The sequence below is a fragment of the Pan paniscus genome, chromosome 9 (assembly GCF_029289425.2).
Source record: "Pan paniscus chromosome 9, NHGRI_mPanPan1-v2.0_pri, whole genome shotgun sequence".
Taxonomy (NCBI): domain Eukaryota; kingdom Metazoa; phylum Chordata; class Mammalia; order Primates; family Hominidae; genus Pan; species Pan paniscus.
Genome location: NC_073258.2, coordinates 79,794,679 through 79,817,673, shown reverse-complemented (window position 1 = coordinate 79,817,673; position 22,995 = coordinate 79,794,679). Strand labels below are relative to the sequence as shown.

Here is a 22,995-nt window from a genome sequence, read left to right as displayed (position 1 = left end):
AACAGTTTATCCTTGGAATACCCTATCCCCCAGCATATTAACAGCAGTCTTGTTAATATGCAGCTCTTGGCATCTCACTGGCTGCTGTTGCCATTCCAAAAACCATCTCACATAGCATTTTTAATGCAGCACAGGCCCTGTATTGTATGGACTCTGGCCCTGAGTGTGTATTCTGTGACCTGAGGCACCTTGTACCCCAATAGGGGTGGGTTTGCCCTAAGGCTTCTGGGGGATACAGTGCAACCAGCGCACTCCATTTCCCAGGCTGTGTGCAAGTCCTCCCATGGCCATGGTTAAAGCCAAGCTGTGGAGGAGCTCCTGACACCTAGTTTGGTTACAACCATGTGCTTTGACCATACCCCACTGCCCTCATGACTAGGCTGTAGGGTGCAGTTGCCTGTCTGTCCCCCCACACAGCTTTCACCTTGGGCTTGGGAGGCAGCAGTCTGGCTTCTGGACAGAGTGCTTTGAAGGCATTTGCTGCCATTGGCTGTGTGACAGCCACTAGGGGACTAATGGCCATGGCATAACTTAGTGGTGGTTTCTTGGCTTCAACACCAATAAAACCCCCTTTAAAAAGAAGGGTATTCCAATCCTCAGTTGAGATACACCGGCAACAGAAGCATTGGAGGGAGAAGAACAATTTTAAGTCTCATTATCTCCAGGGGACACAACAGGATTTTAGATACTTTCCAAGCTACTGTAATAATTTTAGAGAATAGGAAGTATATTCCCCAAGAAACAGTATCCCAGCCCCATCCGTTCCCAGGAAAAGGATCTCAGTGCCAGCCTTCTGTTGAGTTGGTTAACACCTTCTGCCGTGCCTTGGGTGGGTTTTCCCATGGGTAGGGCTGTCCCATCCGTGTTCAGTGGAAACGTGTCTCTGTGTGCCCTGTTCCATGGTCTAGTCCGTAGCTCTCCTTGTTCCTGTCCTTTCCCAGGTCTCTGTGGTGACTCTCTCTATCCAGGCTCCTCTGCATGCTTCTTCTACTGCCGACTCTGGCCTCCAGGTTTGTCTGGGTGCCTGGTCTCTGGGCAGCCCCTGACACCCTCTTGCTGCTCTCCATCTGCAGGCACTTCCTCTTCAAGCCTGGAGGCACCTCCCCGCTCTTCTGCACCACATCACCAGGGTACCCACTGACGTCCAGCACAGTGTACTCTCCTCCGCCCCGACCCCTACCCCGCAGCACCTTTGCCCGGCCGGCCTTTAACCTCAAGAAGCCCTCCAAGTACTGTAACTGGAAGTGCGCAGCCCTGAGCGCCATCGTCATCTCAGCCACTCTGGTCATCCTGCTGGCATACTTTGTGGGTAAGCACCTCTTCACCCCAGCTTCCCTTGCTCCCCTTTGGCCCAGAGGGCAGCAACCAAGACACGTGTGGGCACTGAAGGCTCCTTACTAGCATGGCAGGCAAAGCACGCAGTGTGAGCCAAGCAGCCCTGGAGTTCTGGACAGTCTGCACCCCTGACACTGCAAGGGCAGCTCTTCAGGGCCCTCCTCTCTTTCGTCTCCATCCCTCTGCACTTATATCAGGAAGGAAGCTGGGCATCTGTCCTTTTGTGTGTTGGGTGCCTGGTATTAAGGCGTGAGTGCTCAGTAAGACTAGCCTTTGAGATGGGGATCTATGGCATAAGTGTCATGGATTGAGTCAATACAACTAAATGACAAGTTGGAGAGGCTGAACAGCAGGTAGCCTCTCCTGTTGGGACTGTGTGGCTGCAGTGAGGAGCAGGAAGGAGGTGGAGCACCCTGGGCTTGGAGGGAAACTGGCAGGAAAGCAGGTCTGAAGGTAGATGTCTGGCAAGGCAGTCTGAGGGTATTGTGGGAACCAAGGTCCAGAGTTAAACCATGGTCAGGAACCCAGGGAAATTCTCACTGAGAAGCAGAAGGTCCCAGCCAGCACAGAGAGCAGAGAACGCTGGCTGAGGGCACACAGACACGGAGCAGTGCTCACCTGACCCTGGGTGCAAACACAGATATAAGGAGCTCCTCCCGACCTCTGCCTTGATACAGCAGATGGCTCCCACTGTGCAGTCTTCTGATGAATTTGTAACACAGTCTGACCCCTTCCTACTTCTGACCCCTTGCTTTGGTCTTTTCCCAGGAAAGATATTAATCCAAAGAGATCTGTGGGTGTTGTGTAGCGTCTGCTGCCTCTATATAAATCAGCCTCTTAGTAAAGGCATTGGAAGGGAGATTGGCTTAACCCTAGAGGTCCTTTCCTGTAATTCAAAGGCTTAAGGTAGGTTGGGCCAGCTTGAGAAGGCCTCGAACCCATGCTAAGGAATTCTAAGATAATTCTGCAAGCAAAGGGGACTTTTTCAGCACAAGCCCAGTAAACAGAAATAGAACTAACTGGCAGAGGCCAAAAAAGACAGTGCTGCCCACTGTGAAAAAGAACTTGGTAACTAGCAAAGTCACTGTGGCTGAACAGGGGCTGTCTTGAGAAGTAGTAAGAGGTGTCACTAAGAATGATTAATACAACATGGGCCATCACATGTTCAAGAGATAGAGAAGTGGTTCAAGCATGGATGGGGTTTGAGTGGCATAAGCTGTAAGGTCAATTCCACTCAAGATTCTTGAATTTTATAAAAATAAGTAATCAGGAAGATGATAGTCCTGCAAACAGGGAGGTCCCCTTCAATATCTCAAGCTATAATAAGCCTCCTCTGGCATGTCAGGTCTCTTTTCCCCTTCTGAATATTGGCTTAGACAATTTCATGGCTCCAAGGCCAAGGTGGCATGCATGTCATCTCTTCTTCTGTCTGATTGTTTAGTTGCTGCTGCCTAGAATGCTGTGTTGAGGAAGATACTGGGGCTATATTTAGGCTCAATGTAAGAGACTATCTGTGATTGATTAGTGATGTCTGTTATGGTCACAGAAATGGAGAATATTGATAACGTGTCAAGTATTTGCCATCCCTGCTATGGGTCATTGTATAAATGAAACAGCCAAACTGGGAGAGGTCAAGGCCTACCCAGGCTCTGTGAGGTGCATCATTGATATAGAGTGGGTTACCAGTGAGGGTTGTATAGTTCCAGTACCATTACTTGGCATGAAGGTTTCTTTTGGCACCATGAATAGTATGTCACCACCAACCACTGGCACAGCTCTTGGTTTTGACTAACATTATTATTTTTCATAAGTGAGTAGACTTCTGGACAGGCAGTCATAAGTCATAATTTGAGTAGTTTGCTGCTATACACATCCATTTGTTTTGCGTTGAAGTCTTAAGGTTTATATCATATAGCCTAATTCAGTGAGAAAGAGTAAGTGTTTACATGATTAATCAAACTCTCTCCTGTTTTCCATCTCGTGGCTTCTTTCTCTCCCAGTTAATAAGAATACATGATTAGTCTTCAGCTATTTAAAGATAGGGGCAACTGTGGGAATTAGTGAGCTCTCTGTCTGAGGAAGGATACAGATAGAGCTCAGGGACCACTTAGAATAAGATTCAAGCACTGCCTGGGAGTTTTCACTGGGTAACCTTTAATTTTCCTTCCAACATTGACAGTCTTCAAATCCACAATTTTGTGGATTTTATTTTTCACTCAGCAAACCATATGGAGTACCTGCTTTGAGCCAGGCTCTATGCTAAGTGCCAGGGTTAAATATATAGTCACTACCCTTGAGGTATTCGTAGCTTAAAAGAAGAGATAGCTATGTTAGCAGGCAAATCTGAAACAGTGACTGATTTACACAGAGCTCAGGGGCTGTGGGAATACCCAACCCCAGCCAAGAAGAGTAGGGAAGGCTTCCTGGGAAAGGTGATGTTTGAGCTGAATTTTAAAGTAGGCATTAGCCAGAAGTAGACATACAGAAAGGGTATTTCAAAGCAAGGGAGCTTTCAAAGACTTGAAAGAGGATGATGTGGTAGCAAAGATGTTTTCTGTGTTTGAAGCATTTGAGGAGTGTGGGGTGCACCGTTGGAGCTAATACAGAAGTGTTTCATCAGATTGTGGAGATCAGCTTGGAGGACAAGTTGAGGACCTTATTGGGTGGGCAACTGGGGTACCACTGAACAGTTTTAAGCAGTGATAGGACACAGATTTTTATTTTAGAAAGGTAAGGGTAGAGGAAGGAGGAGTAGAAGCTTACCTGTTGGGAAACTATTGCAGTCAACTAGTCAGGAAAAGCTGATGGCTTCAATTACAACACTGACAACTTAGGTGGAGAAGAGGAGGTGGATCGAAGGTCAATTTTGCAGAATTTGTGTCTTGAGCCAGGAATGGTCAGTTCACTGATAGTGTGTCCTTGCCAAGAGTAACACAGATATTTCTACACAGATAATATTGTGTCTGTGTCGAAATACTTGGACTGGATGCTAGGGCTCATATACAAGGATCAAGCCAGAGAGGCAAGCCTGGGCATTCCCTTTGTTTCCTGGAGAGTCAGCAAGGTGTTGGGGAAGAGCTTAGACCTACCATGACTGCCCTGGATTCCAGGCCCTGCTCTACCACGCAGCAGCTGCTCACCCTTGGGAAAGTCATTTCTCTTTCTGAGTTCTGATTTACTCATCTGGAAAATAGGCACAACCCATACCTCAGAAGGATGCTTGTGAGCTTGGTATAAGCCAACGCAGGTGAACGCGTTGCAGGTGTGCAGGCCATCCCACCCTTGCTTCACAAGCTAGAGGGTAGCAGCCTTATTGCTTGCTCTCCTGCAGCTGCTGAGGACAAGGCAGAAGCATCTTGTTGCTTGGCCATAATTACAGGCTGTGACGACTAACTTGGAAGGAACTATCAATTATTAAAAATCAAATTAATTGTCTCAGCCGAGCACAAATATCCCTAACAAAGACCCTTTTCCAGCAGACCAACCGATCTAATCAACAGGCAAAAGCACAGATATTTAATTAGATTTTTGATGAAAAATTGTGTTTAATTTCAAGTATAATCAATTATTAATTACTGTAATGAGTGAGTCTGACTGGGTTTACTAATTAACTCATTTAAAAATTATGAATAACCTTTTCATTTGTAATTATTTTCTACATCCTATCAGGTTCCAGATAAGAATTGCGTCACCTAACCACCAGAGCGGGAGGCAGACACAGAGGGTGGAAAATAATTTTTCTTTTGCTGTTATCTGCCTAGGGCTGTCATGTCTGGTTGGTAATCCTGACAGATTCGTTTGACATTTAGTTTGTTTGTTTGTTTGTTTGTTTGTTTGTTTAGAGATGGGGGTCTCACTCTGTCACCCAAGCTGGAGTGCACTGGCACAGTCATAGCTCACTGCAGCCTTGAACTCCTGGGCTCCAGTGATCCTTCCACCTCAGCCTCCCGAGCAGCCGGGACTACAGTTGTGCCTCACTGCACCTGGCTACTTTTTAAATTTGTGTGTGTGTGTAGAGATGAGGTCTAATATGTTGCCCAAGCTGCCATAAACTCCTGGCCTCAAATGATCTTCCTGCCTCAGCTTCCCAACAGGCTGGGATTACAGGTATGCGGCACCACACCCAGCTGATGTTCCATTTCTTAGTTAGAAAGTGTCTTCAGAAACTTGTGCCACCAGTGACATTTCAATTACAGATACATTTACAGGTATTTTCATGAGAAAGTAGAGACACTGGAGTCAGCACTTACCACCAACAGAGACTGCGGAAGCCAGAGGCTTGCCCATGGGCCACCTCCTCCTCTCCTGGGAGTGCTACTTGGCTGCTCTGGCCTGAGCTGGGAATCCAGGGAGGACCCTCACACAGCTGTGGGTTCTCTTCAGAGAGAAAATATGTATTTTTGTCTCCAAAGGCATCAATTCAGAAGGACAGCCACTGAGGATGAGTTTACAGTGCTTTATTCACCAGTTCTTCCTAGTACAGTTCTCAGGTCCTTGTTAGTCTCCATTTGAATACCGGGTCTTTTCTTTTCTGGAGAAATCTGTTGGCAGAACACAATGGGGGCTGTTGTGCAGGTTACATGAGATGATATCGACAGGGGCAATGCTAGTTTTAGGTCAGAACCTGAAGCTTGTACTGCCAATTGTTAAGCAATTAAATGCTTTATTGTATAGCATTTAATTGTTTTTAAAACATGTTTAGCAAAAAAGGTGTGATATAGAGTAGTAAAAATCACATTTGGCTGCTGTTTATCATTCATAAAGAGCAGTTAGTTTTGATTGTATGCTGTCCACGTGCCCTTCTGTTCTGAGCACATTGCTTGTGTTTCCTCACTGAAATCTCCTAACAATCATGAGTTATTATTCGCAATTGACAGATGAGGACAATGAGCCCCCATGAGCTTAAGTAGCTTGCCCACTGTTGCATGGTAAATGTTAGGGCTATGATCCTCCCAACCACAGGCACTCAAGCTCTTGAGCTGATGCTTTCGAATTATTTTCTCTTTTGAGCTCACACTTTTAACCTGTATGCTGTAATTCTCCCATCTTAATATTTGGCTTTTTGAATTTTTGCTATGTGCCTAGTATTGGGCCAGGCCCATTACGTGTATCATTTCTCTGGACCCTCACCACAATTCTGTGGGATGAGTATGATTTTCTGTATTTTCTAGAAAAGGAAACTAAAGCTCAGAGAAGTTTGCAACTTGCCTGGGTCACATAGCCAGTATATGACATAGCTGGGATGCAACCAAGACTTGGGATTTCAAAGGCCGTGCTTTCAGCCAACTATGCTATATAGGCCCTGGGCTGGAATAGACAATGTAGAATCAAAAGATCTCACTTCAGACCCTGGCTGTATCACTTGCTGACGGTGTAAACTTGGGCAGTTTGCTTAACCTCTCTGAACCTTGGTTTTCACTTTCCTTATGGAAGTGGCTGGAAAGACTGTCCCATTTTATAGGAGAGGGAACCAGGAGCAGCATGATGGTTGAGAGCATAGGTTCTGAAATTAGGCTGCCTGCTTTTAAATCTCAGCACTGCTGCTTCCAAGCTTTGTGACATTTGGCGAGTTTACACAACCTCTCTCTGCCTCAGTTGCCCTATCTGTAAAATGAGGATTATAATAGTGGTTACTTCACAGGGTTGGGGTGAAATTTCTGTAAGATAATTTACACGAAGTACCTAGCTCACTCCCTGACACAGAGCACTCAATAAAAGTTAGACACTACTGTTGTTAAAAGTATTATTAGAATTATTAGCATCTCATGTAACAGAGTATTAGTTACTCCTGAGTGAGAACTTGGACCTGGCTTGTCTCACTGCAGCACCAACAGGCTTCCTGGCCTGTGTTAGTCACAAGGGCAGCTGACAGAACAACCAGGGGGACCTGTCAGAAAACATTTGTAGGGATGTCTCACTGTTCCAGCAATGCAGCCACAAGAAGAATCGTCACCTGCAAAGCAGCTCACATCATTTCTCTAACTAGGACAAAACTTGATTTGTGATTCACTAACTGTTGCTTCTGTGCAGATAAAACTGACAGCTTCCCTTGTGTTCTGAATCTGTATGTAAAACGCAGACACTGCGTGCTACAGAAGAGCCTCAGATTAGTAACTTGAGGTTTCTTCAAGCACCTGTCTTGCCAGGTAGGCCTTTGGAATAGGAGACGAAAAAGGCTTGTTAATAAATCTAAAATGAGGAGCGGCTTTACATTTAAATGAAGACCTGAGAGGACACTGGTTGCTGATTGCTGTATCATCAGGTCCAGGTCTGCCCTGCAGGGCAGTGGCGCCATTTTCTGTGATTTCTCTAATGCAGCGTGGGGTTCTCATCAGGAAAGAGGATGGGATTTGGAGCCTGACCACCTCCGCAGAAATCTCAGCGCTGCCACTCTCCAGCTGTTTAGCCATTTGATCCTTGGTTTCCTCATCTGCAAAGTGGGAGGAATAATAGTATTACTTTCATAAGGCTGTTGTGCAGGTTAAATGAGATGATGTTGAAAAACACAGAGCATGTGATAAAGGAGATGTCCCTTGCTGGTCGCCTTGGGAGATGGTTGTTACCCCTCCTTGGACCTCACCCACAGTGTGGCCCAAGTGGATTGTCCTGTAAGGTCCTTCCTAGTCTATATTTCTATATCTCTAGGAAATTGCACCAGGACATAAAGGGTGGAGTCTCAGATGTGGGCTTCTGCATCTCCTGGGTAACCACAGTGGAACGTTCCAATTTGTGTAATAGCAATGAGGGATCCTTTCTTAAATTAGGTTGCATTTGCATTTTTCAACTGCACAAGAAGGACTGATTGTGGAGTACAAAAAAAAAAATCAGAACCCTTGCTTGAAGTGGTGATAGTTTAATTTATAAGTGAGAATGTTGCTAAGCTTAATGCTTAATTGCTGCTCTTCAAAAGGCAGCTATTAGAGAGCTTTGCTTGTTGGAATAATATTGCAGTTCTTGGTCTGGAAGACCCTGGGTCATGCAGTTCTTGAGGCTATCTAGGAAATGGTGATAGAGGTGAACTTGAGCGTTAAGTGCAATTTGCGTAGAGTGGTATAGACTGTCAATATCTCTGACATTTCATCATACAAACTGGACTTCAGTATGGTAGCAATTCAGTTAGAAGACATATTAGACTTCCCTTCTTTTTAATGGAGGTTCACTCCCCCATCTCCTCTTGTCTTACTCTCTGCTTTCACATACTCAATCCCTAGCACAAAGCCTGGCACAAGGTACCTGTGCTAAATTAAGACTTGGTTGAATAAGAGGCCTTGCAAAATGGTTAAGTCTGCCAAGGGTACTCTAGGCAGAAGAGCAGCATGGGCAAAAGCATGGTGGCCGAACTGTGTATTTTATGTTCTGGGGCTAAGATACAGGTGAAATGGACATGAGATGTGTAGAGAAAGAATTACAGATAGAGGCCAGGGTGAATTTATCCACCTCCCAACACCCATTCATTTCCATCTGGCTCAGCTCATACAATATCAGGATCTCAGATGCTGTTGCCTCATTAGCGTGAGCCTATTACACTTGGGCCTGGGTGTTATTTGTGTGCAATAAGGCTCATTTTCCCTCCTTTCTCTTTGACTTCACATCAGGCCTTTTGGACAGGAGCCATAGATTTAACTTTATAGCCCCAAGAATGGGAAATGGAGATGATTGAACTTGGTCTTTTAGAAGGAGGAAAAAGTGATAAAGATACAGGATCCTGCATTAATGCCTTCTCTCTCCAAGATCGATTCCTTCATGCTGCTCTGTGGGAATTGCTAATAGCAAGATATATATAGATTGTTCTCATTATAACAGGCCACAGACAGATATCTTCCAGATCCCCAAAAGGAAGACTTAGGAGACCAGCATGGCTCTCTGCAGTTGTCTGAAATGCTGACGAAGGGAGAAGGGACCAACTCGCTCTGCAGGGCTGAAGAGGGAAGAAAATGAACGTTTTCCAGTTTGCAGAGCCTCCCCATGATAGAAGAGTTTGACAGTGCCCTTCCTGGCAATGGAAGTATTCAGGCAGCGGGTTATGGGGTTTGTCATTTGATCATTCATTTGCTTTTAATTTGAGGAGAGTTTAAGAAGCTAGGTACAAAAGTGAGGGCAGTGTGTCAAGGAATGGTACTACCCCCTGGCTAATGGTTCTAGGATACCATGAAGGGGCATGAAGGGGCAACGGGGAAGGAGTGGTTACTAGAACCTGGAGAAGGTAGCCAGCTGAGAGTGCTGCTTGACATGGATGTATGGTCTTCAATAGAGGCATGGCGGTGAGGGAGCCGGAGAACGGAAATCTCCACCTCACTCTCTTCCCACCCTGACAACCTCCTCCTGGTGGTGGAACCCAACCAGAAGTCACAGCTCAAGGGAACCATTGATCCAGGCCATGTGGACCAGCCTCCCAGGGCACAGAGCAGGGTGAAAAAGGATAGAGAGTGAGTGTGGAAGGCAGCGGGATGACATCTGTCTTCCCCTGTGTCATAATTCCTTTCCCTAGCCATGCACAGGGCTCTGACTGTGCTCTTAGGGACCTAACTAGGATTGAAACTCCAGCCACTGCTCAGACATTGTCCCTTACCTTTGCACCCACTCAGCCACCAGGCCCAGGCCACTTCCTTCATATCAGATTTATTGAGATATAATGTACATACAGAAAATTAACACATTTTAAGTGTACTACTGTATGAATTTTGACAAACTGGTAGAGTTACATGACCACCACCACAGTCAAAACACATAACCATTCCATCACCCCCAAAAGTTCCCTCATGCCCCTTTGAAGTCAACCCCCCTCTCATTCTCAGCCTCTGGCAATCACTCATCTATCTATTCTCTGTCTCTGTAGTTTCAGGCACTGTTTTTGAGAAATATAGTAAAGAAGTGATTTATTTACTGGCTTTAAAATCAGATATTACCTAAAATAATCTCCAAACTCAGATATTTCAGTGTTGTTGAGAAATTTTTTAAGGTATCATCCAGAATTCAAGATACTGGGGCAAACAACAGAAACATTCTGCGGTTTTCTGTGTGTTATCCTTGATCTCCATATCATGGCTCATAGTTTCTGAGTTTGGGAATGTGTCAAAAAGAAAGGACCCACATTTACTCATATATTCATTTTTAATAACAACAGCAGCCACAGCCTCAGCATAGTCAGTGTGGATAAACAGCTTTATGTCCTTCTGCCTTTTTCACAGGCCATTTTTTCTTTCTTTTGTTTTTTTTTTTTTTGTTTTTTTTTTTTTTAGTATTTATTGATCATTCTTGGGTGTTTCTCAGAGAGGGGGATGTGGCAGGGTCATAGGATAATAGTGGAGAGAAGGTCAGAGATAAACATGTGAACAAAGGTCTCTGATTTTCCTAGGCAGAGGTCCCTGCGGCCTTCCGCAGTGTTTGTGTCCCTGGGTACTTGAGATTAGGAAGTGGTGATGACTCTTAAGGAGCATGCTGCCTTCAAGCATCTGTTTAACAAAGCAAATCTTGCACCGCCCTTAATCCATTTAACCCTGAGTTGACACAGCACGTGTTTCAGAGAGCACGGGGTTGGGGGTAAGGTTATAGATTAACAGCATCCCAAGGCAGAATAATTTTTCTTAGTACAGAACAAAATGGAGTCTCCTATGTCAACTTCTTTCTACACAGACACAGTAACAATCTGATCTCTCTTTCTTTTCCCTGCATTTCCCCCTTTTCTTTTCGACAAAACCGCCATGGTCATCATGGCCCGTTCTTGATGGTCGCTGTCTCTTCGGAGCTGTTGGGTACACCTCCCAGATGGGGCGGCTGGGCAGAGGCGCTCCTCACTTCCCAGACGGGGCAGCCAGGCAGAGGCGCTCCTCACTTCCCAGACGGGGCGGCCAGGCAGAGGTGCTCCTCACCTCCCAGACGGGTTGGTGGCCGGGCAGAGGCGCTCCTCACATCCCAGACAGGGCAGCCAGGTGGAGGCGCTCCCCACCTCCCAGACGGGGCGGCGGCCGGGCAGAGGTGCTCCTCAGTTCCCAGATGGGGCTGCCAGGTAGAGGCACTCCTCACCTCCCAGACGGGGTGGTGGCTGGGCAGAGGCACTCCTCACATCCCAGATGGGGCGGCCGGGCAGAAGCGCTCCCCACTTCCCAGACGGTGTGGCAGCCGGGCAGAGGCACTCCCCACATCCCAGACGGGGCGGCCGGGCAGAGGCACTCCCCACCTCCCACACGGGGTGGCGGCGGGGCAGAGGCGCTCCCCACCTCCCAGACGGGGCGGCGGCCGGGCAGAGGCACTCCCCACCTCCCACACGGGGTGGCGGCCGGGCAGAGGCGCTCCCCACCTCCCAGACGGGGCGGCGGCCGGGCAGAGGCGCTCCCCACCTCCCAGACGGGGCGGCGGCCAGGCAGAGGCGCTCCCCACCTCCCAGACGGGGCGGCCGGGCAGAGGCGCTCCTCACCTCCCAGACGGGGCGGCTGCCGGGCAGAGGCGCTCCTCACCTCTCAGACGGGGTGGCCAGGCAGAGGCGCTCCTCACATCCCAGACGGGGTGGCGGCCGGGCAGAGGCGCTCCTCACCTCCCAGACGGGGCGACCTGGCAGAGGCGCTCCTCACTTCCTAGACGGGGTGGCGGCTGGGCAGAGGTGCTCCTCACATCCCAGACGGGGTGGCCGGGCAGAGGTGCTCCTCACTTCCCAGATGGGGCGGCCAGGCAGAGGCGCTCCTCACTTCCCATTTGGGGCAGCCGGGCAGAGGCGCTCCTCACTTCCTAGATGGGGCAGCCAGGCAGAGACGCTCCTCACATCCCAGACGGGGTGGTGCACAGGCCATTTTTTCATGCAAACATTTTCAAGTACTGACACAATTCTCATTCTTGCCAAGTGTAAAAGCCATTATATTTGTGCCATTACTGTATCATTGTATTCCAGCTGTTTCCAGTTCTTTGGCATTATAAGTAGCACTTCTGTAAACATCTTTGTGCCTCTGCTCTGTTTTCTTATTTCATATCTGGATTATTTTGGAAAGGGTGTATTCCCCAGAGCAGGATTCCTGGGTCACAAGGTGTGAACAGCTCTGTTACTCACTGCTAGATCCTCTTCAGAAGGGTAGGACTGAACTTCAGGGGCTCCCATCCAGGTATCCAATTTCCCCACAGTCCTGCCAGAAGAAAACTTTCTCTCTGATCTTGGGTCTGCCAGTTTAATTGGTGGGAGGTGGGCGCAGGGTCACAAGTGGCTCTGAGACCAAAAAAGGCTGAAGCATTCCTGAAGAGAGCTGCCCATCACCTCCTACCCCACTTCTACCAATCAGTTCTTTCTCAAGAGCTTAGCTCAAGTGTCGCTACTTCAGGGAAGCATCTGTGAGCCTCTCCCGCTGAGCCAGGAACCCAGTTCTATGCCTTTATGATGCTTGTGGTGCTCCTCACAATGGCTGCTAAATGACTGTGACATGGATCGTTTAATATCTGTCCCCACCATTAGATTATGAGCTCCATGAGGGCCGAAAAAATTTCCGTCATACTTAGTATCATAGCCACAGCTTCTTGTGCCGGGTCTGGCATGATGTTGCATGTGTCCAGCAAAAGTTTGTTCAAGGAAAGAAAGGAGGGCAGGATGTCAAGATCAGAACCCAACAGATGTTGCAAGGCATGGAGAGGGGGGAAAGAAAAAGGAAAGAATAGAGGTTCCAAGTTCTCACAGAGATCAAAGGTGGAAAGTGTATATCAGTGAGTGAAAAATGGCTGCTCGAAACTATGCGGAGGGAAAACCAGAGGAGACAAAGCCAGAGGCGGCTGCTGAAACATAGCCGGCACGGGGCACAGGCTGGCTGTGCCCTAACTGCTCATCTGCTCCTAACTACTTATGACTCAAGCAAGAAGTGTACTCTCCCCAGACCTCAGTTTCCTGACCCATGAATGTAGATAAGAGGCTGCTGTGGAGATGAAATGATTCTCAGGCACCTAGTTCTTAATAGTAAGAGCCACTCATAAATGAAATCTGCCTGCCCCTTCTCCCTGGCAAACAAGATGTGTTGAATTTGAGGGCCAAGCAGTTTCTGAGTTTGGAAATGTGTCAAAAAGAAGGGACCCACATTTACTCATATATTCATTTTTAATAATAACAGCAGCAGCTGCAGAAACAACACACTCTCCTAGGGGTTGGAGGCCCTGGGGGCAATTTAAAGCCCCCAGGGGAGGCAGCACAGCCATGGTTGGTCAGGAAGGACCCCCAACTGCATCTCTGGGTGCTCCTTTTACAACATTGCCCAGGGAGTATGGAAAAGGAGTTGATTTTATAGATTTTTAGCCTTCTTGGAAAGGAATTTTCCCCAAGTCTCGTTTGTATTCCAGACTAATTACTGTGAAATAACATAATTTAATTGCACTTAAGTGCAGAGAGAAAGAGAAAACAGCCCCCCTGATGGCTATTCTTGCACTGAGTAAATACCTAGCACTTGTGGAGGAGAAGTTAGGAAGGGGCTACACTTAAGTCTGCTAGGCTTAGGGGACAAGGCGGGAGCAGAGCTCAGCCTCTTTTCATGGCAGGGAGGAAGAGCAGGGTGGAAGGAAGAAGGGAGCAGTGAGAGGAAGAGAGAGGGCTGAAAAAACCACAATATTTCTCCTTCCACTCAGTGCTTCTTCCTATCAGTAAAACAACAAAACCAGAACTAAACAGCTTCATCCTTCTAAAGACAGCAATACGATCTCAGAGCAAAAGCACAGACTGGGCCGAGTAAGACCTGCATTCCAAACCCAGCTCAGACACGTTTTCAAACCTCTCTGTATGTTGGTTTCCTCATTGGTAAAATGTCAATTAGTATCTAAGTGGTGTTTTGAGCATTAAGCAAGAGAACATCTGCAAAGGGCCCAGTCCAGTGGATGACCCGTAGTAGGTGTGGAGTAAACGCGGTTTCCCAGCAGCTGAATCACCTGGAGATTTTAAACCCTTTCAGGTTTAGCAGCCAAGAGCCATCCCTGGATGCAGGGATTTCAGGTGATTAAGCAGAAGGAGCTTCCCCAAATTCAGGTTTAAACTGGTGGGGAGCATTCACTGAGCCTGTCTTTTGGACTGTGTCCCAGGCTGTGAGGAGCAGACAAAGCCAGATAAGCTAGCGTCACTGCCTCTGAGCCATCCATACTTTCTTGGACAGCCAGATGTGTAAGGAGCTGATGGCAATTCTAGGCGGATGATAAAGATATGTTACTGGAGTTTGAACCTATCCCTGTGGGATTCCAAAGGAGACAGCAATTCATAACTGGGAGGATCAGGAAAAAGTTACAAGGCATTGAGCTTGTAAATCAAGTAAGATATTGAAAGAGAAGATCGGAATGGCTTTCTGGAAGACCGAACAGCCTAAACAAAGGCAGAGGATAGTAGATAGGAATGTTGGATATTTCTGCATCTGTGTCAGAAGAGTCCACATTAAAGTGTCCATTTGTGCATTTTACCTATCTATGGGCCTCAATCTGTACTTTCATTCTGTTTTACTGAAGACTTTCAGTATAAAACTACAGAAATCACAAGTGCTGGTAGACACTGGCTGCCTTTCCCCTTAGAAGAGAGGCTCCACTAGGCAAATACAGAATAAATACCATGCCTTTATGTAAGGCCTTTTAATTTTTCTCTCCAGCAGTCAATGCACTCTCTATAATTATTAACTGCATTTCCTTGCCCTGCAAGCCCCAGATGTGGAAACTGAGGCCTGCTGCAGTCAAATAACTTGTTCGGCTGGAATGGCTGGTAAGTAGTAGCGCTGGACCTAGAAATCCAGTTTTCCAACTATAAACCCTATGCAGACCGTGCTGCCTCTAAAAGCCCTCCTCTCATGTCCCTGTGCCCCATACCTGAGGCTCAGAACAAACGAGGGCCACATTGCCCTTCTGTCTGCAGCTTGCCTTTGCCCCTGCTCCCAGCCACTCCCAGCAAAGCCTAAGCTGATGTAACAGCACACACAAATATGGCAGCACACACAAATCTAGAGTCTGCCTTGTGCCAGGCAGGTGCTATTCTGAGTGTTACATGTATTTCCTCATTTAATATTCTTCAACAGTCTTACTTATCCAGTAAGTATTTGTTAAGTGCAAACAGGGGCACCATGCTGTTTTTATTTCCATTTCCATAGATGAGAAACTGAGGCCACGAAGGTTAAATGATATGTCCAAAGCCAGATCTCTAGTGAGAGAAAGAGACAGGACTCACACCCAGAGCCCATCCTCTCCTCATTGGGCCCTACCCTTCCCATATGCTGGGGGGCATTTAGGGAAGGTTTTCACCCTTCTGAACTACTGAGAGGATGCAAGTAGCTCCTTGCTAATGAAAGAAACTAGGCTGGGCACAGTGGCTTACACCTGTAATCCTAGCATTTTGGGAGGCCAAGGCGGGCAGATCACTCAAGGCCAGGAGTTTGAGAATAGCCTGGCCAACATGTTGGAACCCTGTCTCTACTAAAAATACAAAAATCAGCTGGGCATGGTGGTGCACGCATGTAATCTCAACTACTCGAGGGGCTGAAGCAAGAGAATCACTGGAGCCTAGGAGGCAGAGATTGCAGTGAGCCTGGGCAACAGAGTGAGACTCTGTCTCAAAAAAAAAAAAAATGAAAGAAACTAACTTATCTTTTTATGAAGGAAAAATGAACATCCATCCGTCTGTCCTGCCCCGTGTACTGTGCCAGCACTGCCACGCACATGTGCACTGACTGGGGCGGCCGTTTGCACCCAAAGTGCTTCAGGACTGGAGCCAACAGGAGGCCAGGTTATGAATGTCAGGAGACCTCAAAACCTATTGCTTATTGAGCAACAGCACCTTGTAGTATCTGATTCTGCTGTTCTCCAGACTTCCTCCAGCATGAGTAGATTGTCACTGGCGTAACGTGTCACTTTGGAGAAAGCCCTTCCTGCTGGCATGTGGCGGGCAGCTAGATTGATCATGCCCTTGAGCCTAGAGTTAGATTTTGTTCACAGCCTCCAGTGGGAAAGAAAAAATGCCAGTATCATTAATTATAGTGTGGCCTCCATTTCATCACATTGTCTCAAATTTTACCACTCAGATCATCTGTAGAATTGAGTACATTCCTCAGACCCCTGTGTGTGTCTCAGCCTGTGTGTGGCACTGTGTATATAAGCACACACTTGATTCCAACTCTCTTTGCAAAAAGGGTATTTGAGAGGAGATGGAGTAGGAGGGTAACAAAGCTTTAAATGAAAATTTTAGGATAATTAGCACTTTTCTTTACCTAGAAGCTGAAAATTCTTCTTTTCTACCTTGTTTATGTCTTCTGACTTTTCTGTAGTGCAGTAAGTCTATTAAATAGCACTATACATACACCTAATTGTTGAGGTCTGAAACTGTGTGGGTGGTTTCACATATAAATCTTTGTACCAGTCTGTGTATTAAACACAGACTGTATTACATTAGGACATTTGGGTGTTCTTTCATTCATTAACTATTAAGCAATATTATAATAATGCCTTATATTTTCAATATACTTTATAATCTCTAAATTCTAAATTCTAAAGAATCCTCATTAAATTTAATTCTTACAAGAGCCTGGGAGATGGTTTTCTATTATTTCCATTTCCACAGATGAAAAAACTAAGAGTCAGGTTGGTTAAGTGACTTCCCTGTTGATGCACAGCTGGTAAGGGCCAGAGCTGGGAGCCTTACTGTCTCTCTACAGATCTGTTCCACTGGGTACTAAGCCTGGTAGAGAAATCAGCAAGGGACAGGAAGCACAGGTATGCATACCATGAGGGCAGTGTTTATGGGAGAGGGGCAGAAATAATGATAAGGGCCCAGGGCTGAGGGCAGTGGCTACTTTTGGCTGGGAGTGATGGTGGAAATCCTCACAGAAGAGGCAATATTTGAAGTATGTCTTGAAGGATGGGGGAATTTTTTCTTAATAGAGAAGGTGGTGACCGTTCAAGCAGAGGGCATGGTATCAGCAAAGGCATGGAGGCTAGATGGGCAGGCAGGCTCAAGAGACAGAGAAATCCACACAAAGTGAGACTCCTGAGCGGGCAGAAGTAACGTAGACCATCGAATATTGTGTTCAACACACATTTAAAATGCTCTTTTAACATCCTGTCTGTTCTGAAGAGATACCATGTCAAGTGTCTATTTTCAGAAAAATATTGCCAACGAAATTTGAGTAAAAAGGCAGGTCCATATAACAATGAGATTGGCAATGTTGGTTTCTTTGTTTTTGTTTTTGTTTTCCATTTTTGACATTTTCACAGCTTGATACCTAATCAGAAAAGCAGTGTGGTGTAGTGGTTAGGGGCAGGTTCCATCTGGACTTAACTCAGATCTGAATTTGGTCTCTACCTCTAATTAGAAGGTAACGTGGGACAAGTTGATAGACCTCTTTAAGCCTCAGTTTCCTCATCTTACAAATGAGAGTAATAACAATACTTACCCCATTGGGCTTTGTGAGGATTAAATGATACTGTTTCTAAAACACTCAGCACAGTGCTTGGTACAGTATAGCTTCCAAGTAATGACTATGGCTGTTAACATTATCATCATCATGGTCCCTGGAATTCCTTACTGCCTTAAACTTCCTAGTTTTAGTTAAAGACTAAACCAAACCAAGGGTCTGTGTGTAATCAAAGAAGAAGCAGAGGTAACTCACATATGAGTGCCTTGCTCTGTGCACAGATAAAGGCAGGGGGGCAGGAAAATATGATATGGTCCCCAAGGGCTGGAAAATACCCATGGGACTGGAGACTGGGAAGCTGTAGGGAGTAAAGGAGGGACATCAAACACTCTGTTCTGTGTGATTTTAAAGTGCTATTTTGAAATGTTTCTCATTATAAAGAAATATTATCCCAAGTTACAAATCTGGGTGGCAGGCTCCACGTTAAGCTGTCTGCCCTCATTCCTCTTGCTGAAGTGAATGATCCAAAGGGAAAAGACCTCTCCTAATAATACATACACAAATTAAAACTCCATTTGAGGTACAGTGGGGACCACCTCCTAATTGACTTTGATCATGAAAAAAATCAGTTGCATGGCTGGCACACCAAAGAAAATCAGAAGACTGGAGGGTTGCTCTATACAGCCAAGTAGCAGTACATTTTCTTGTAGCTATGGAAATGGAGCATAGCAACAAGCACCTTCTCCTTGTGTGAGCTCCCAAGCACCAACTAAACACACATTTCTCTTTCCTGCCTCATTTGATCGTTAACACAGGTGAGGGAGGGGATGATGCATCTCAGGTGAGAGGCTGGTCCTTTGCAAGTTGGAACACCTTTATATAGACACTTCAGATAGCACTGGGAATGGTGTCATCATGGACACAAGGGCCACAAAGAAAGGAATGTGATGATGGCACACTTAGGAAATAACAGGCACCATCCCAGACCTGGCAGTGGCGTGTTGTACCACCCAAAGGGCAATGCTGACTCCTCACACCAGCAGAGCAGTTTGAACAGGCAGGAGATCCTTTGGGTTCAGTGATCACTGCATCACTAGTGAGGCCTGAATATGAAGGGCAGATGGTAGGCATCGTACTAGGTTTAAGCACCCCTTCTGTGTGGAGCCGCTTCCTAGAATGCTTGCCCCGTTGATAGTGATTTGACAAAAGCTGCATTTTTATCCTGATCAGGATGAAATGGAAGCCTGCCCTGTGCTTCCTTGATGACAGTGTGACAAGAACTTCATATCTGGCATCACTGGAATCTGCTTTTGGATCTTGGCACTGCTATGTCGAATGGTACAATTGTAGACAATTCTGGATCCTCGGTTTTCTAGAGATAGAAAATTAAAGTAGTAATATGTACTACTTATCTCTGTTTTGAGGCACCTAATCTATAAAATGGAGTTACTAATACTATCTAACTTAAAGAGTTGTGAGTTTGAATGACATAATAAATGTGAATCCTCCAGTATTATATCACGCACAAGGTAAAATTTTAATAAGTAGGAGCTGTTATTTCTTTAATAATAATCCTCACTCTGTCTCCTTCCTTTCCTTGCTTTCTTCTTCACCCCTTTGGACCAGGTTCTGGGGGGGCAGAGATGACCGGAATAATCCCTGCCCTAAAGGGAGGGCTGCTTGATGGCCTGACATGGCCCATGCTGTGGGTTCATTCCCCTTACCTTAGACCCAAGGAGATGGTTCCCTTCACTTGGGAAGCAGAGCCTGATGGAAGAACAAGCAATGAGGATGACTGTCCTGCTCTGGACATGATTTTCTGTTGTGATTAATGTAATAACAGGGTCACTTCGTGGGAAGAGCTTTGAACTAGAAGTCTGAAGAACTGGGCTTAGCTCAGTCCCAGGCCCTGACACAAAGGCGCTAATCAAGCCTGAGTTTCTTCATCTGTGCGGTGAGTGGGTTGGTAGGTACCTGGGAGCTGAGATGTCAGTCATAGCAATGTCCCCTAATACAAAACTCAGGCTTCTCACTCCCCAGGTCCTGATATGTCCTCACTTCATTTTTCAGTGAAAACCTTGATACACAATGAAGATGATGTTGATGCCAACAAAGAGAGCTCCCATCTGGTAGTTCATGTCAGTAAATACCAAGCTCCATGAGGAGCTCATAAAACACGTCACTTCTTTTAATCTCCACAACTCTCAAAGCTAGGTATTATTATCACCGTCTTATAGATGGGGAAACAGAGGCTCAGAAGAGTAAAGTTGTCATGTAACTGGTCACATCAGAACCAGAGAAGGAACACAGGTCTCTCTGGCTCCAGAGGCTGTGCTCACAGCCACTGCTCTTCACAGCCATTTTCTTGACTTGGGAACCAGCACAATGTGGGAGGTCTGGCAGGGAGAGGTCAGATAACTGGGCTGAGGTGAGTCCAGAGGTTGGTGGGGGGTGGCCAACTCCTAAATTAGTTATATACGGAAGAGGTCTTAGTAGAGCCTACCCGGGGAAAGGTGCCCAGAAAACACAGCTTTCTTATTCTATTACTGCAATAATAGCAGTTTATTCTGTACAAATTAGGTTTCAGTTCCAGTTCCCCTACAACTTGCCTTGTCACCAGTTTTCAGTGCCCTCCAGTTAAGGTGACATTCCTCCTCTGTATTGGTGGTGGGCTCACCTGTTCCCTGCCTCTGTGGCTGACTGCACCTGATCCTCTGGCTCGGGACCAACTCCGCCATGATTTACAGAAACATTGAGCAGCACCCATGAATCCTTGCTGAAAGGCCTCCTTCCCTATAACTTTGCATGGCACAGAGAAATGATTAACTGTGCCAGAATCCATTCTCCAGAAAACACTTAATTTGGGAGTGAGAGACAGTAGCCCTGATTATTGCAGCCAAGTTTTTCCAGAGACAGGAGGAAAAGCAGTATATTTACTTGATTAAAAATTACACCCACGTAGTCATCAGTGGGATCCTGACAGGCAGTTTTATAGCAATCATGCTTTTAAAAGATGTTTCATCTATTGGGCAAATATCTCTAGTTCCCATTACCAAAGTCTGTCAGCTGATGGGAGCAGGTGAGGGCCCTCAATTTAAAGAAATTGGCAACTGGCATGGAAGGGAACTAATAGGGAACATATAGAAAGAAGAAAAAGGCGGCATCACAGAGCTGGCTTAAAGTTTTCAGTAGATATAGGAATTAGGGAAATCAGCATAGCAAAATGACAGTGATGATACAACTGCCATTTACTGAGCTCCTGGTATGTACCAGGCATAGTTCTAAGCAAATTACATTATCTCATTCAATCCTTTGAGGTGGATATTATCAGCTTCATTTTACAGGTGAAGAAACTGAGATTCAGACAGGCTAAGTACTTTGCCCAAAGTCACAAAACCAGTAACTCAACAAGCTCTGAGTGCTTTTATAGAAAGACCCAAACACAGACTGACTGTGCCTGTGGCAAGTTGCTTACTGGCATCTACATGGTTTTTGTTTGTGGGGATCAGTCGCTGGTCAGGCAGTCAGGATATGAAAGGATGGGGGCCCATGCTTTGTCCCTGAGAAAAAAGCCTCTTAACAAACTATCTCAAAAGAGCAAATCTAGCTATGCTGTCAGCGAAATCTTTGTCTTAAAATTTTTTTTAAAATTGTAATGTAGTTTTCAGGCGTTGTAACTCATCACCAGTGTGATGTGCCAGGAGGGGAACCTGGGCTTTGGAACCAGTCGGATCTGTTTTTAGATCTGGGTTCAAATTTGGCCTTAGTACTTCCTATCTGTGTGTCTTTGGGCCAGCTGAGGAGCCTTTCTGAGCCTCCAGTTTCTTCATTTGTCAAACGAGTTTCTCAAGATTCATGTAAAGATTGAGTGAGAGAGCATATGTAATTCCTCATGTCTGGGGTCGGACACAAGGCAAAAGCTCAAAGTCAGGACCCCTCCCCCATGCTGCATCATCTTTCTCTTCTACCTATTGCTTGTGACACTAAGTTGTAGGCTTCCTTTTTAATGCTGATGCACTAAGATGAGTTTGGAAACTAGGAAATAATCGTCTGCTGTAATTCAAATCCTGAGGTCATTTTTATGTATTTCTTTACAAATTGTTTTTCATATGCATACATGGTTTTGCAGAGATGCAGTCAGGAAACACATGCAATTTGGTGCCCTGCCTTTTCTTTTCCTAACATTGTGTTTTAAGCATTTTCCTGCATCGCTGTTTATCATAGTTATTTTTTGTAATGATTGCCTTATATTCCATCCTGTACCTGTACCGTAAGTTAGCTAAGTCGTTCTCCTATTTTTAGACATCGAGTTTGCTTCCAATTTTTTTTCTGTTATCCTGCCGTGTACATCTTGTGTATATAGTTTCTTGGTTTGGAACTTTTAAATGTGGTGGCTTTGTAGCAAAACCAGGAAGATAACCTAGGGAATGAAAGCCTGTCATTTCTGTTATTATTTTATCTTTTTAGTTTTTCACCCCCATTAGAGGACCATAAGTCAAAGAACCTCAGTGACTGATTTCATAGAAATAGTCATTTAAAAAAAAAAACTGAGCACTAATATAAAACAGAAAAGTGGGTAGCTGCGTGGTTGGGTTGGTTCCCACTGCCTTTTGAAACCAAAAATGCCACTTGAATCAACAGTTCCTTGTGGTTATAACCGTGTCTAGTCACTCCCTGGAGCTGCTGATGCATAGATGCAAGTGGGTTTGTGCATTCCAGTTTTGGAAGGGAAGTGTGCATCGTGACAGCAGAAACTCACCTGTACTGATATTGGTGACTCCTGCATAATGACTTTGTTAATTGCCTCCTGCTGGCCGGGTGCTGAGGGGAGCCTTCAATGTCTGAACATCTATGGAGCCTTTCTTTAAAATGTCAAGATAGAGCTTGCACTTTCTGAGCCATCTCTCATGTCTCACTGGACAGGAAAAGGCGACGGGGAAAATGTCAGCCCTGGGATGAGATTGACCAGAGCCAAGAGAATCAGAACTTCCCCCACCTTGGCTCTTGGCTTTTAGAAATCATTAACATTTCAGCGTGGGTGATCTTGTGAACCAGCTACCTTTCCACAGCCTTTTTCTGAACTCCTTAGCATCTTTTCACCTTTTCACTGAATTACAAACTAGTCTAACGGGAAAACCAGTATCAAGTTACTTATCTAGGTCACTTTGAGTGTACTTGAGGAAGGTTTTGCACAACAGTTATAAATACACACTGCAGAGTATCATATAGAGAATCCTGTGACGTAACACAGATGCTGAGTAGTTACCGTTCATTCTTCAGGGAACATGGAATACAGTGATTATAATTTATATTGTTTCAGTGGCCCGGT

The 22,995-nt window shown here is 45.8% G+C and overlaps 1 protein-coding gene across 4 annotated transcripts in view; it reads left to right on the top strand.

The window, feature by feature from the left end:
* TENM4 (teneurin transmembrane protein 4) overlaps positions 1-22,995 on the top strand; it is a 3,002,963-nt gene that overhangs the window by 2,771,179 nt on the left and 208,789 nt on the right. For all 4 annotated transcript variants that reach the window (XM_063608694.1, XM_063608696.1, XM_063608693.1 and 1 more), the window contains one exon: positions 1,074-1,309. In XM_063608694.1, coding sequence (XP_063464764.1) covers positions 1,074-1,309 — 236 coding nt within the window. The remainder of the gene's footprint in view (positions 1-1,073; positions 1,310-22,995) is intronic.